This window comes from Vulpes lagopus, chromosome 3, assembly GCF_018345385.1.
Source record: "Vulpes lagopus strain Blue_001 chromosome 3, ASM1834538v1, whole genome shotgun sequence".
Lineage (NCBI taxonomy): Eukaryota > Metazoa > Chordata > Mammalia > Carnivora > Canidae > Vulpes > Vulpes lagopus.
Window position 1 is genome coordinate 123,845,701 of NC_054826.1, and position 16,528 is coordinate 123,862,228.

Consider the following 16,528-nt stretch of genomic DNA (forward strand, 5'->3'; position numbering starts at 1 on the left):
AGATCCCAGGACAGTGGGGGTGATTGGCATAGAAAGTGACCAATACAATGAAAGAAAATGTCTACAGAGAAGGCTTCCAGGAATGATTTTTCCTCCAATTAAATGCAGGAGCTCTGAAGAAAAACCTCCCCTTCCCCTTCTTCCCTGATGAGAATGTCACATGAGGAAGGAATGCTTGTCCTTCATCTTGGGAGAAGCAAAGAAAGACCGAGAGAGGCACAGAAATTCCAAACCACTGCGCTAACACCAAAAGTCAGCCCTGGCATTGGGAGGTGATGAGGTGTTTTTATACTTTAAATAATGCATGGCTTTTCTGTATTTGCAGACTATAACATCCTAACTGGGAGGTGAAAAAAGTTAAAGACTTTTTTCAAGTGTTTCTCAGAGTTTACTCTGCATCCAGAAGTGTTCTGTGATCAGATGATTTTGCAAAACATTGCATATTGTATCCACGTCTCTGTATTTCACTTTTGCACATTAAAGGCTCTGAGAAGTCCTTTGGTTACTAAAACAAACAAACAAAAAGTTGGTCTTTCTTCAACTTTTAAAAAATTAATTAATTAATTAAATTAGATTATTTGTTTTGGATTTGTAATATCTTATCGAACATGTACCTCAGAGCCTATTTTGCAAAATAATAATAATAATAATAATAATTTAGAATTTGTGAGAAAGAGAAAGGAGAGCGGAGGAGCAGGTCTGGGACATGCCAGTCCCTACTCAATGCCCACACACACAAAATGGAAAGAACAGCTGTATTTTCTACATTATCTGCTGCTTCCAGGTGGCCAAGAAAATGGGATACACCTTACAACTACCCACTTGTATCCCTAAATTCTGACAATGTAACAGAATGAATTAATGAAGAAATATGAACTTGACCACATGCCCATGGTCCAGTCATCTAGTATGGCAAATCTGGAAATGTAACTTGATTGCTGTATTTAAAACATTTTTTTTAATTTTTTTAATTTATTTATGATAGTCACAGAGATAGAGAGAGAGAGAGAGAGAGAGAGAGGCGCAGAGACATAGGCAGAGGGAGAAGCAGGCTCCATGCACTGGGAGCCCGACGTGGGATTCGATCCTGGGTCTCCAGGATCGTGCTCTGGGCCAAAGGCAGGCGCCAAACCGCTGCACCACCCAGGGTTCCCTAAAACATATTTTTTAAAGTGTGGCTGGCAGGCAGGCACTCTTAAATGGTGATGGTAACTAAACATCTCTACTTTTCTCCCACTAGCTCTCTTTCTAAAAAAAAAAAATGAGATTAAAGACATCTCATTTCATTGAGATGGCCAAGTATTAGCATTCCAAATCAGAACTAAATTTCTTTCAGGGATCCTGAAAAATAAAATAAAGTTTTTAAAAAGCCATTACCTTAATAGAGAAAGTTCTCTTTCAGATAGTAGAGGGGCTGAGTACACCCATAAAACAGGAAGACAAGGAGAAGACATAGTAAATATCCATAGATGTCAAAGGCCAGACAGCATAGTACCACTGGGCATCTCCCAGGAAGGGACTAGATGCCCATGATTCAAATGTAAAAGGAAGACTTCACTGCATTCCCTTTGGTATCATTTAAATTTTGAACCATAAATAAATAAATAAATAAACAAACAAACAAACAAATAAATAAATCTGAGCCACAGAAATGTGTATCCCATCGATTTAAATGTGTTTTCTATTGATTCAAAACACAAATTAGTTTACGATATAAAAACAAAAACTATAATAGCAACAAACAAAGCACCAGTTCATGATATTAGAGATAATTTTACAAAGGGCTACTGGAGCCACGCGAGGACTAAACTATATGACCCATTATGTCAAACCACTGCTTGAATTTATTCAACAGAGTGGAGAGGGCGCCATTCTTGTTCCTAAACCACATCCCTGTTGACAATGTTCTCATCAACGCAAAATAATAAACACCTCAAACTGCACACAAGCACTTCATTACCTCCAGAGTCCTTAATTTGCCAGGCAAGTCTCATTTGCAATAGAGATTTCAGCATTATCTTAATTCTGAGGAATTTATCAGGGATCCTGGAGACAAAAGCACGCATTCCTCTTTATCTAGCTCTGACCTAGTTCTGGCCATCGTCCTCATCCAAACAGGAAGAGAAATCTGAAGTTGCAATACATTATTTACCAGGATGAACCAGTAATTCAGACTGCAGGGAAAAGCAATAAGAGAGCTCAGGAAAGCTTAAAACATCTTGAAGGCTATTTCACAAAGGAGTCACAGCTAATGTAGGCACAGGTACTTAGGAGTGAAGTGGGTATAGATGAGAGGTTAACAGAGAAGGCCATGCTGGGAGACCACATAAAATAAATATGCATAAAAGAAGACATCCACAACTCACTTTCTCAGTTCCATGCAATCAGGTTCTGTTTTACACAAGAATTTAACAAACCTGATGCCAACAGCAATTGTAAAATGGAAATAACTCTACAAATCATTGTCATCTCACGACTGGCACTAAGTAAATGCTCTGAAAAGTTACAAGGCAGTGTATAAATGACATTAGACTGGTTTAATAAATTATTCTGATGCATTAGATCCCTTTGAGCACAATGGTCCCCCAACCCCCAAACCTCACTTATGATTTTAAAAGCAGTGGATTCCTCCAGTTTTTATAATAATGTGGAAACACGATTATAAGGCACATTGTCCAGTAAAAATTGCCAACTTCCATCAGTGACATTAAAACTAGGCCAATTATGATTTCAAAGTCATCCATCCAAAACACAAATGCATTTTTAAGAAGTACAATGGGAGAGGGTGGAGACAATCCTGATATTTCTTAAAATACCATATCCGTGCCAAGAAGGATATCAACCGTGATACCATGAAAGCAGAACAATGCCGACCAGCTGCATTTATAAGTAAACCATTCTCCCCTCATCTAGGCAACACTTTTTATACCTAACACACTTGAGCACTGAGAGAGTTTCATTTTTAAGAAGGTAAATAGCATATGAGGTTTTAAAATTCTGTCTCTTTCTTCTGTATACACAAATGCTGCTAAAACTAAAAGGTCTATGGAGGACTTGAATTCTCCTAGAAAATGCCCTTGACATATTAGTAGCTAACCCATCCCAGTTAACAGCAAGAGAGCATTTTAGCCACTCAGCAAACAGCCTGGTATTCACATTAAGAAGGCAGCAAGACATCCTTTTGACCTTTGTTATTACTTAGACCTCATGTTGTACATAAAAAGAGTACAATGATGTCAAACAAATTCTAGAAGAGAAGTATTTATTGCTGAATCTAAATCAAAAAATCCATATCTACTATAATGGCACTTCAAAAGAAGATATACTGTATTTACCAGCTCAATCAATACTAAATTAGCTGGGATAAATATTTTCAACTCTACCAGTCTTAAGATGAAGCCCGCTATTTAGAACCCTGTGTCTTGGGAGAGACAAGGAAATTTTTGCTTATCATACAGAAACGAGAACTAGGAAGTATTTTACCGGCAGGTGCACCTACCCTTAGCTGCTCTCTTTCACAATTCATCTGTTGTCTTGAAACCTACAAAGGAAAGAAAAAGAGGGGGGGAAATCAGCAGGTTCTGCAGAAAAACAACATGAAAGAAAATGGAAAGTTGTTTCTAATCACTCGGCTCAAAGCAGACCCAGGATTAATTAATTATGCATTTAATTTTTTTCTTTAGGTCCACATAGCCTGAGCTTCACTTGGATTTTCAGTCGTGTGATCCAGAAGCAAGGCTAGGATGAGCCAGAGTCTTGAAGAGGAATGAGGAGAGAGATCCCGTAGAGGGCATAGAAGGCAAAATCTGCCCAGGGATGAAGGGTCCCCACAGTGTGAAAATCCATCTTGCCCTAACAGTGCAGGTGCTCTTTGCTAAAGGCCCACCTGAAATGGCTGGGGATAGGCACTGGCCATCACAAGACATCTTCTATAATATCGAGGGCCAGTAGTGTTGCCTACACGCCTTGGTAAATGGGCTCCATTTTATGGTCCGGTTCTAATCAGATGGTAGTTAAGTCCCCATACAAATGATCTGGGGAGAATTCTGAGGACAATAGTTTTATCAGATAAGGAAACTCAGGTGCATTTGTGATATTTACCATAAACTCAAAAAGAAGGGATTTGTGCTACAGATGCCACGCCTCGATTACCCCTGCCCTACCAAAATGTGCTTCTAAAAATCAAGGATGCTTCTTTAGAGTGACCACATAATGTATTGTCCAAACAGGAAAAGTGTACATGAGTTAGAGGAGACGGTGGGGTGGCATTAGTGACTATGCCAGGGACAGCAGATGTGAAGTGGGAGTGACAAGGCAAACTGTGACATATGGCCACTCTACCTCTGTGGGGACTGGCTCACTCTACCTTCAGCTCAAATAGCTAGGCTAGAATGAAATCTAGGCCTGCATTCACTATGGATTCTGTGTATTTCTTGCATTTTTTTTTAACCAATGAAGCAACACCTGACTCCTCACATCTGACAGTATATTGCAAGTTTTTGAAACTTTCACTAAAGGATAAAAAGGATTAGGAATCGACTTTTGATGTATATTTTATGTATTTTGTATTGAAAGTTTTTACTCTCTCCAAAACAAAAACAAGAATCTTTATTTTTGGATATGCTAGAACCCAAAATCTATAATTAGGGGTTGTGCAATGCCCTTTAACCCAGAAATACCATCTCTGAAAATAGCACCTAAGAAAATAAGAAGAGATACAAACAAATGCTTATTTACATGTCAATTAACTACAGCATTATTTGTGAAATTAAAAAAATTATAAATACTGTATATGTGAAGTAATGGGAAAATTAAAAGTATATTATAGGGACATTTGGGTGGCTCAGCGGTTGAGCGTCTGCCTTCAGCTCAGCGCATGATCCTGGAGTTCCGGGATCGAGTCCTGCATCAGTCTTCTTGTGTGGAGCCTGCTTCTCCCTCTGCCTATGTCTCTGCCTCCCTCTCTCTCTCTCTCTCTGTCTCTCATGAATAAATAAATAAAATGTTTTTAAAAAATTAAATTAAATTATAGAACACTCATATGATGGCACAACGTGCAGCATTTGGAACCATGGTTTTGAAAAAACAGAAATGGGAAATACTCTAAAGGCACTATTTATTTTTTGAGAAAAGAAGCTACAAAAGCACACAAATGTTATAATTTCTCTTTTGTTTTTAAAACACAGTAAAGGAGATTGTTTAAGAAGAAGGAAGAAAGATAAAAGAAAGAGGAAACACCTGGGTGGAAATATTCCAAAATATTCAAAAGAAAATGGATACAGTTCTATAAATATACAAAACACATGCACATGGTGGATTATCCACATGAAATAAATGACTTTATAGTATGTAAGGTTTATCTCCAGGAACTGTTAAAAAAGGAAGTAGAGCAAATCCACAGAGATAGAAAACAAATTAGTAGTGACCGGGGATTCGGGGAGGTAGCCATGAGGAGTGGCAGCTTCATGGGTTTGTAGTTTCCATCTAGGGAGATGAAAAAGTTCTCAAGTTAGATAGTGATGGCTGCACAATATTGTGGAGGCATTTAATGCCCCTAAATGATACACTTCAAAGTGGCTAAAGTGGTAAGTTCTATTTTATGTGTATGTTCCCATGATATAATGAAGCGGGTGGTAAGATTCTGGTTCGATTTTATGTGTATGTTCCCATGATATAATGAAGCGGGTGGTAAGATTCTGGTTCGAGCTGAATGAGTGCACTTCACCCTGTCTCCGCACTCAGTGCCAATGTTAAGAATGTGTGGAATGCAGAGAGCAACCATTTGAGGTCTCTGCAAGGTAAGCGATAGCAGGTGGAGTGGGCAGGAGGAGAGAATTCAAAGTACCACTAGACAAGTGATGGGTCCTGCCCCCTTCCCCTCACCAGCATCGCTTGGCGTGCATTCAGGGCAGCCTAGAACCCAGAATTAAGCATCACAATACAGATAGAGAGAGATTCCCAACACTCTGGAGGAGGGAAAGCTGGTCTGTGATCTGAGATGCTCTGGTCCCAGGAGGTAGCACATCCCCACTGATTTTTCTCTGTCCTCTTCCACTTGGCCACAAAGGCAGGCTTATGTGTAGGAGCACAAGAACAAGGTAAGGAAATATCAGCTCTCTGGCTGGAGGACAAGAAAGGGGAGCCCTAGGAAACAAAAAAATACCTTGAGCATCCTGGAAAGAGTTTGGAAGGAGGGAAGAGTTTGGGGAAATGACACCTCATAGTGCTTTTATGAACTCGACACTCACCCCGAGCCACATGAATAGGCATATGACCCAAACAGATACCATACACTTTGTGAACTGAACTGGATGTACCGCTGCTCAGATCCCAGCCTGGATGTTGGGGTGTGTACATGTGGGACAGATCCAACTATTACAGCAAAGACAGCAGACACGACAGCAATGAAGAAATGAAATGAAGCAAAATCCACAGAAGGAAGGTAAGAGCTTTCAACCTGAATCTAACTGGGTCAATTCCCTGCTAACACAAAAATATCAATAATTTCCATTGAGGAATAAGACCCAATGTCTCATACATTAATATTCAGTATACCCAGGATACAACCAGACTTACTAGGCCTACAAAGAAACCAGAAAATCTAAACTCACATGGGAAAAGACAGTCACAGACACTGATACTGGGATGACACAGATGTTGAAATGGTCAAATAAAGATTTTAAGAAGCTATTATAAAAATGTTCCAACAAGTAAGGGAAAACACAGTAAAACAAATGAAAAAAAATAGACACTGTTGGCAAAGGAATCAAAGCTACAAAGAAGAACCAAATGGAAATTTTAGCACTGTAAAAACAATAATCTAAATTTAAAAAAAGAACTCAATGATGAGTTCAAATGTAGAATGGAGATAGCAGAAGAAACTCAGTGAACTTGATGGGGTACATAAGAATAAAAAGTATCCAATCTAAACAACACAGAGAGAAAAGTAAATCCAGGGACCTGTTGGAAAATACCAAGATATAACATTTATGTCACTGGAATTCTAGAATATAGACAGAGTTCACTGCAGAAAAATTATTTGAAGAAATTATGGCTAAAACTCCCCACATTTGGCAAATGATATACCCCTATAAATTTAAGTTCAGCAAACCCTAAAGAGGTAAACCCAAAGAAATTCACATCCAGATATAATCAAAACCGCTGAAAACTGAAAAACAAAACGAAACAAAACCACACTTTGAAAACAGCCAGAGACAAATAATCCATTATTTGTATGAGAGTACTAATTCAAATTACTGTGGATTTCTCATTTAAACAGAGAAAATCAGGGAGGCCAGAAGAAGGTGGCACATGATTTTTTTTTTTTTTGAAAGAAAAGAAGTGGCAATCCAGAATTGTAATCCCATTAAAAATATGCATTAGTGGGATCCCTGGGTGGCTCAGCGGTTTGGCGCCTGCCTTCAGCCCAGGGCGTGATCTTAGAGTCCTGGGATCTAGTCCCACATCAGGCTTCCTGCATGGAGCCTGCTTCTCTCTCTGCCTGTGTCTTTGTCTCTCATGAATAAATAAATAAAATCTTTAAAAAATATATCCATTAGACATGAAGGTGAGATATTAAAGAGACTAAAAAAAAATTCATTGCCAACAGACCTGCTCTCATAGAATTGCTACAGGAAGGTCCCCAGACAGAGGGAATCTAATACCAAGAGAAAATTTGGAACATCAAGACGAGAGGAAGAATAAAGGAAATGGTAAACATATGGGTAAATACAAATATAATAGACTAGTCTCTTGAGTTCTTTCAAATGTGTGTAATTGTTGGAGGCAGAAAAATCACAAAATTGCGTAACAAGGTTTGCAATGTACCTGAGATAAACCCAACATAAAGAGAGAAGAGCAAAGGGGCCCATGTGTCAATAAGGTTTGTACATTCCAGTTGAAATGCTAAAATATTGATTCTATGTAGACTAAGAGAAGTGAAGTGTGTGTACTGTAATCCTTAGAGCAATCCCTTAACACACACACACACACACACACACACACACACACACACCAAAAAGTGAAATACCCCAAACCAAATGATTCTAGAATTATTGGATGTCTGTATACAGAAACAAAAGGAAATGAAACACCCTAACCTAAAACTCACTACTATGTATACAAAAATTAACTGAAACAGGACACATATCTCAATCTAAAACTAAATTGTAGGTTCAATTAAAGAGTGATGACAATATTATTTTCTTAATGCTTTGCTGTGGTTTACAAAGTATCCTTTAGGTCATGCAGGACATTTATAATTGGAAAATATTTTAGTGTCTGTGGCTTGCAGAAGTACATGTTTTTACTGTTATTGTTACTCATAATAGTGATAGCCTTTGTTTTAATCCAATAAATTGCTTTATCTAATAACAATAACATGCTTATCTAATATTATCTAATAATATTTTTAACATGTGCCTTTAAAACTCAGAAGGGTTTGTCCGACACATACAATGACGTTTAAACAAAACAAAACAAAACAAAACAAAACAAAACAAAACAAAACAAAAAACTAGGAGCCTACTGACCTAACCAATGTGAATTGATGCCATATTATGATGTTCCTATTACAGAGCATATCAAATACAAAATTCAGCAGTAGCCATGGAAATAGCTATGTTGTCCTGCAAATGAAGCTGATTAAGGAAAATGAGATTTGGAGATAATGAAAAAGGACATTTTTTGAGTAATTTCTAGAGTGGACATTTGTGTTTTTTTTTTTAATTTTGCATTTTTATTTTAATTTTTAGAAAATCTTTCCTGCATGGCATTCCATATTGTTTTGCCAATATTCTAATAGCATTATCCTGATTCTCTTTTTGGGCCACGTTCCTGTCTGATCCCATAAGTATTTTGTGAATTGGACTCTACCTGCTGCCTAATGGAGCCTACATTTGCTGTTATCTCTTTGGATAGAAGTCAACTCTGAGCAAGGTGGCCACTCGCTGCCCCTTCCTCTCCAAGTGATAGGGTGCAAATGGCCAGTTAGGCAAGATGACTGAGCCCCATCATAAGCCTGTGTATCTGTTGCAACTGTGTTCATCACACAACTCCACGCATGGTGACATGATGCTCTGAAGAGTCACTAGTTATTGCTGGACCTCTTAAATTTTTTCCCCATAACTATTATGAGAGAGGGCTAGAGAATAAAAGGCACCTGTAAATTCTTATCATCTGTTATGAAGAAAGACCCTTCCAGTGCACTCTTTAAAAGCCAACCTTGGAAAATATCTTAAATGTACACTTCACAAAACGTCATTTCATTTGGAAACTAACATGTAATATATATTTTTTTCCACTCATGGCAGTAATGCACAGAACCAATATATTTTATAGCCTAAATGAAAAAAGGGAAAGTGGGAGGTCTGGTGCTGCTCCTTTAAGATGCTTCCAGAGAATCAAATACCACTCTCGATAGGGCTGCCAAGTAAGCACTTATGAAAGGTTAGAAACTGAAGCAATAAACTTCAGCATGAGACCCTTTGCTCTCCTGGTTGAACGGGATGTTTAATAGCAGGGATTCATCTTCTCCCATCTCCTATCTATGTTGAGCCAACCAGGCCAAAGAATCTTTCTCAGAGTCAGCCTTTTTCATCTTCCACTGACTTTGAGCTCTCTCTTATCAGTTCTTCCCACTTTATCCTGACCCTATTACTAGTTTGATTTCCTCTCCCACACATCAGCCTAGATCTACAATGGGAAGCACTGAGTCTTATTTGACTTTCTCTTTCTGGAGACCAGGACCATCTTTGGAATCCATTCCTTTCATGTGTTTGTCTATCCATCCATTCCTCCATGTATTCAACAATAAATGGATCCAGACACTATATTCTGTATATCAGACACTGTTCTAGGTACTAGGAATGCAGTAGTAAAAACAAAAGATTTCTGGGGCTCACTAAATGAGGAAAAAGAGTAAATTCATAATTATCATAAAGAGAATGTTAGCAACAATGAAATATAAGATGTGCCAACAGCATATAGGAGGGATGACAACCTTGTTTTAGAGAGTTGAAAACCTGTGCTATTGTTTTTGTTTGTTTTGTGTCTTTTAGAAAATGTATTCAAAGAAAGAATAAATTTTTAAAAAATCCTTTCAAGGAGACAGCAGAATGTGTGGAAATCCCAGTGAGATTATGAAGTGTGAGTAATTCAATATGGCGGAAGAGTCGAGCAAAAGAGGAAATTGATGAGAGATCAAGTTAAATTGGGAAAAGTACAAATCAAAAGAAATAAGACACACAATAAATTAATGGATAAAAAGATGTGCAACTTTTCCTGTTGGAAGAGAATGTTAGAAATTCCAAATTTCAGGGAAATTGTGAATTATTCAGAAGAAAAGCACCAAGGAAGTCTAGCAATGTAGAACTCAATAAATCAAATCAGTTGGTACCTACCTACATTTCTCAAATTCTCCATTTTCATAGTCATTATTAATTCTTCTGAAATAAGATGGGATTCCCTTTGAGGGCATGCTTCAAAATACCTAGGGTGACTTTTACAGTTTGCCCTCTTCCTTAATGCATTTCAGGATTACTGTATACATCTGACATGGGAACTCTGAGTTTCTACCACCTGACAAGCACTGTGTAATGGGAGGGGATGCAGATATACAGGATGCATGATACATTTCCTAAAAAAAAAAAAAAAAAAAAAAAAAATCCCAAAGAGAGGAGAAGAGATGAATAAAATGGAGATCATAGTGCCAGGTCATTGTGTGATTGAGAGACACCAACCCAGTCAGCCACGTGGGGAAAATAGTTGAGTGAGGCATCGGTCAGGAGTTTTCAGAGATAGAGTCCTCGATCTGACTGTTACTGGATGAATAAGAGTCGGGCAGGCTGACCTACCCAAGGATTTAGGAAGATGATATCGCAAAGAGCACAGTAGAAAGCAGGACAAAATAAGAGAGAACACAGGGTTGGGGTGTGGAGACAAAGAAAGTACATTAAAAACCTTTATGTTTGCTCATATCAACTATGCTAACAAGAAAACAATGATTTAAATTATTCAGTAAAATGAATTTCACGTTGCCAGTGGTTAAAATTCATCAGTTTATGACATGCCAAAAAAAGGTGCTATATGCTTTTTAGGAGGATTTCGGTTAATGCTCGCCACATCAGGAGTAGACAGTATCCTTAGCTCCATCTTACAGATGGGGAAACTGAGGCACAAATAGGTGGAGTGATTTTCTGAAGATGCAAAGCTAGGATGTATTGGAGAGGGAACTGCCATTCAGACAGCTGGACTCAAGCCCCTCCCTGGATCAGTGCAGTACACAGCACCCAGCATCAAGGAGACCAACCCCAACCAAAGAAACCCACATTTTTTTAACCTAGTCTGCACCTCATTTGTCCTTAGCAAGTGCTCATCTGCTGCTCTGCCCGACATGATACCATTTACCTGCTTGTGGTGGTCTTCAATAGAACGTGAAATGACTATGCTATCTGGCCCCATAAATGCACGGATCTGCACACTTAGCATTTTGTGGCCGGATGAGTTCAGAGTGGGATACTTTCCACCAGATGAGATTTCTCTGACAACAGTTCACCAGATCCTTTTATAAGTCAAGTCCCTTCCTCAGTGGAGACTGGAGGCTCACTAAGCAGACTGCTTCAGTCCAATCATGGCGCATCATCTATGTCATATGAGCCACATTATATTATCTCCCCGTTCTCAATTTCCACATCTGAATAATGGGAATCAGTGGTGCCTATCTAGTGTCTAATTTTCTTGTGAGCACAAAATGAGACAATCCAGGTAAAGTACTAAGCAAAGCACCCGGCACATTGATATAATTCAACCAATACTAGAAATTGCTGTAGGGATTAGTGTGAGGGCCAGGGGTTTTCAGAGGGAACAGTAGGCCAAATGATTTGGGTTTAGATCCTGGCTTTGTTCCCCTTAGACTGTGCGAATTTGGCTGAAGTAATGACACTCTTTGAGTCTCAGATTCCTTTTCTCAAAAAATAAGAGTGTATATATGCATACATATACATATATGTATGTATAAGTGTCTATTAGATATATACACATGTATATGAATATATAGACGATTGCGGCCCTGAAATTTTTAAAGATTTGATAGCATCCTTTTGAGATGGGTGGGTAACTAGGCATTCCTAAAGCCCGCGGATCAGAGTATAACTTGGGATATACACCTGTTGGAGAGCAGTTGGCAGCTGTCACTGCACAGAATGTGCACTTCCTTTCCCTCAAAGATTCCTCCGCTAGGAGCTTCTTTAACAAAACAGAAGGAGGAATGAGGAGGGAAGGGCATGACTTCTCCTGACACAAATCTGGAATGTAGAAGAGTATCATTTTCCATCAGTACTAAAACGGTTAAGTGAGTTGTAGTTCCTCTGTAACAGGGGTGGCATACCTTCCATAAGAGGCAAGTGGTGAATAATTTTCACTTTGAGGGTCATAGAATCTGCTACAGCTACTCAATCCTGCTCTTCTGGTGAGAAAGCAGCAAAATCAATGTGTCCACGAGTGGCTGCAGCGGTGTTTCAATAAAACTTTATTTTCACTAAATGCTGTGGGCTGCATGTGGCTTATGGCCATAATCTGCCAACCCTTGAACTACACTATGGTACTATGGATTCACTAGAAATTCACAGCTATAAAACAGTGTCCATGATAGAATGAATAAAACAAAGCAAGTTGAACCGATTTTTAAAATATGATTAAATTTTTGTTTAAAAAGTTATATATATATATATATACACACATATATAAAATATAAATATATAAAAAGCATATAAAATATATGCTATATATATAAATATATTCTATATTTATATTTTATAAAAATATAAAAAGCATATAAAAATGAATATACAAATATCCATTCATACATGGGAAAAAGTCTAGAATGATAAACACCAAACTGCAAAGAAAAGCACAAAAATTACATCGTGGGAATGAGAATAATAATGGGGACGAGGAAGTAGAGAGGCTATTTCTCATAATCTTGGGTTCTGCTATTTCAGCTTGCAATGAATGCCCGCTGCTTTTGTACATTCAAATGCATGGCAGTCATATTAATATAATTTTTAAAAGCTGAATAATAAGGTTATCGTCAAGATGAAAAGAGAAATTGGATATAGGGTATCAAGCCCAAGTCAGGCCTGGCACATAGTAGGTACTCAACTAACAGTAGTTATAAATAACTCCCAAGACACCAAAGGGTAAACCCTGGGTGGTCACCCTAGAAAAAGCTCAACTCCAATTTTCCAGGGACATTATATAGTTTAGTTTGCATTCCTGTCAGTGGAAAAGTGTAAAATAAAAAGACTGATATGCCCTATGCTACTTCTGGGTTCTTAGATGAAGTGATTGTTAGAGATCTGAGTTGAGGAAGACCTCAAATCCCTGAATATAAAACAATCCATCGCATTGACTATAATAAAGTTTGTTGCTCTTTCCAAATGTATCCTACAATGAAGTGTGCTCTCTGATTCCAGGCAAACAGTACTATTTATGTCATGTATGAAAATACAGAGCCCATCACTTGTTGTGGCTGGGATTTTTGTTTTGGGGGGGTTTCTGGTGGGGTTTTTTTGTGATGTAAGGGAGAAAAAAAAGTGTATGAAAGTAGTAATTGCTTAGGATTTAGGAAAGGAAGTGAGGAATAATCAATTGGAAAAAAAAATGAAAAGAAAAAGTCCCAACAATGAGTCAAGTCACCCATGATTAATTAACTCGATTCTGGCTCATGTTATATAAATTGAAGAAAATGCATTTTAGAGAACAAATTGGGGAATCCACTCGTCTCTCCCCCAACAATTTTATTTCAACCTTGGGGACAACTAGAATTTGCTCCTTAAGGCTTGTCTTCTTGTAGACGTGCCAGCTTTGGAGTGGAGACGCGAGCGTGGAGAGGACCGGAGAAAAGAGCTTGGCGAGGCTAAGTACCAACTGAGGGGGGGAAATAATGGGTTTGTTGTCACATATAAACTTGAGCAGATAAGCCCAAAGACTGAAAGGTCTACCATATTTAAATGGTGGCTAACAATGCTTGGGATGATTTACTGAGCATATCCTGAAATCTCAAAATACCGAGTGTTTCTAGCACTTAACTGACCCATGGTACGGTACGTGCCAGGCACTACACATTTAGCAGTGAGCACCTCTTCTCCTGCTGCTCCTTGTAAAACTGTATCATTTCCACAATATTAGGATTTCTATGGGGAGAGTCACTGCTCCAGATATAAGTCACGGGGAAGAGCTAAGAGTTGGTTATCTGATTAAAAAGAAGGTCAGGATGCCCGCAGAACTCGGGCGAGCCTCAAATAACAGGTTTTAAAGAGCTGTTTCCTTTAGGAAGAAATGCTTTTTCACACTACCTGTGCCATGCACCCACTTGTTAAATACCCCATTAGCAACAGAGCTAGGCCTCCAGGTCTGAGACAAAGCCACCCAGGCAGACACACTCGAGAGACAGACACCAGGCCAGAGGTGGCAGCCACAGGCAGCACCTGACAAGGACCCCCTTCAGCCTCCCACATCCCTCTGCTTCCTGCGAGGATGCAGTCTCTTGGATTTCCCGATTTCAGGCTTGATGCTGGCCTCCAAGTGACAGGACAGTAGCACCCTCCCCACCCCCCAAGGCCAACCAAGAGTCCCCGCTGTTCGGACACACGTGCACACTTTTCCAAGTGAGACCAGAAAGCGTCTTGGCCATCTGATAACTTGCAAGGTGGGAGAAACATATTGCCTATTATTTATTCTAATAATAAACCATTACCCCAGGCACATTTTTATTCTCCAGATTTAATAAGGTATTTTGTGAACCGAGGCAGAGGAGGGAGGGAGAAAACAATCGTGGTTATTAGGAAGATGATTTCTGTTTGTTTCAGACGCAGAAGTAATCATCACTCCTTTCCTTCATAATCAAGGGTTATAATTGCCCCCCCCCCCACACACACACACATACACACACAACCCTCCCCAACCCCTTGCTCAGGCCAGGAAAATTCAAACAACACTCACCAAAATGTCCTGAGGAACTAAAAGGGCTTGGCATGCTTCCCTGAACCAGTCTCCTAGGACCATCATTACCTTAAAGCCAGAGAACTCTGATTATGGAGCAGGGGGTCTCCACATCCAGAGGCGGGAGAGGTTGGGGAGAGCCAGGTGGGTGGTTTACCTACCCTTCTTCATATCTCTGCTGAGATGGGATATATGTTCTCAACACATTTTCACGTTAAGATGTTTTAACTGGAGTTTTTTTTTCTTTTTTTCCTTTCTGGTTAGATGTTGCAAAGCTCTAACGATAATTTTATCACAAGTTGATAATTTTATCATCTGCATCCCAATTAAATAGATTCAGCAGAGACACCCAGGCCATTGGCCTTATCTGGGCAGTCATCCTGACCATGTTAATTGAGAGGCATCTGAAAGGCATCTTAAGTGCAGCGGTTGAGAGGACCAACTCTGAAAGCCACATTTCCAAGGGTCAAATCGCAACCCTGCTACTTATTAGCTTGGGGACCTTGGAGAAATTCTTCACCTGGACCTGCCCGTCTACCCCAGTGGGTCATCGCAAGGTTTGAATGAGTGAGCATCTGCAAAGCAATTAGAGAGAGCGCCTGGCACACAGAAAGCACCAAACAAGTCTCTTTCCACTCGAAGAAAGGGAACTTAATCCAAAAATCTGTTGGTTACTGTTGCTGTTATTTATTCTCTTTTATAGGTTGACAACGGACCGGGTCTGCCCAGCTACGTGCTTAAATGTGAGGTAGACGATACCACAGTGACAGAAAACCACGGATTTGAAAAGTGGCTGGTGCTTCTGGAAGTTTTGTGCCGCGACATTAAAAGTTCACATCCACAGATCGTGGAGTATGTCAACAGAAATAAATCATGTAACAACCACTGTACTATCAGGGAAGAAAAAAAAATAGCAACGTGAACTAAGTCCCATTGGACCAATTTTCCAGACGAGGAAATAGGGACATAAATGACTTTCCAGTCGAAGGCAGCCCAGGTGAGCATCCCCAGGCTGGCTTTCTAAGCTCTGCTGCTATCTGCATCTAAAGAAATCTACATAGCCAGCCGTGAGCGAGAGGGCTTTACCATTCCTGATTTCTGTGACTTTACAAAATGTCATCATTTAAGAAATGGGAACAACCCTGTAGCTGGAGAAGCTTGAGGAATGTTCATTTTGTAATTTTCTAGTTCAATTGTCTGAAAGGGTTGGCTGGGTGGTGGCTGTTATCGTTACGGGGTGTGTGTGTGTGTGTGTGTGTGTGTGTGTGTGTGTGTGTGTGAGAGAGAGAGAGAGAGAGAGAGAGAGAGAGAGAGAGGCAGGGAGAGAGAGAGAGAGCCACACTCTTCTTGGAAAGCTTAATGGAAAGAGTGCTGGAAGATATATGCTTCATGAAAAATGAACGCTTATAACCCCTAAACTTAAAGAATCTTCACTGGAAGAATTCGGTTCACAAAAGTTCTGAAACAATGAGGAGGCAGGCATGTAAATTGCAGGCAATTTAAAAGGAAAATCTAGGTCATCTGGCTG

General features: G+C 39.4%; 1 protein-coding gene across 4 annotated transcripts in view; it reads right to left on the reverse strand.

Moving 5' to 3' along the window:
• Positions 1 to 16,528, reverse strand: part of RBFOX1 (RNA binding fox-1 homolog 1) — a 1,434,482-nt gene that overhangs the window by 579,455 nt on the left and 838,499 nt on the right. For all 4 annotated transcript variants that reach the window (XM_041748018.1, XM_041748015.1, XM_041748020.1 and 1 more), the window contains exon 4: positions 3,500 to 3,541. In XM_041748018.1, the coding sequence (XP_041603952.1) occupies positions 3,500 to 3,541 (42 nt within the window). The remainder of the gene's footprint in view (positions 1 to 3,499; positions 3,542 to 16,528) is intronic.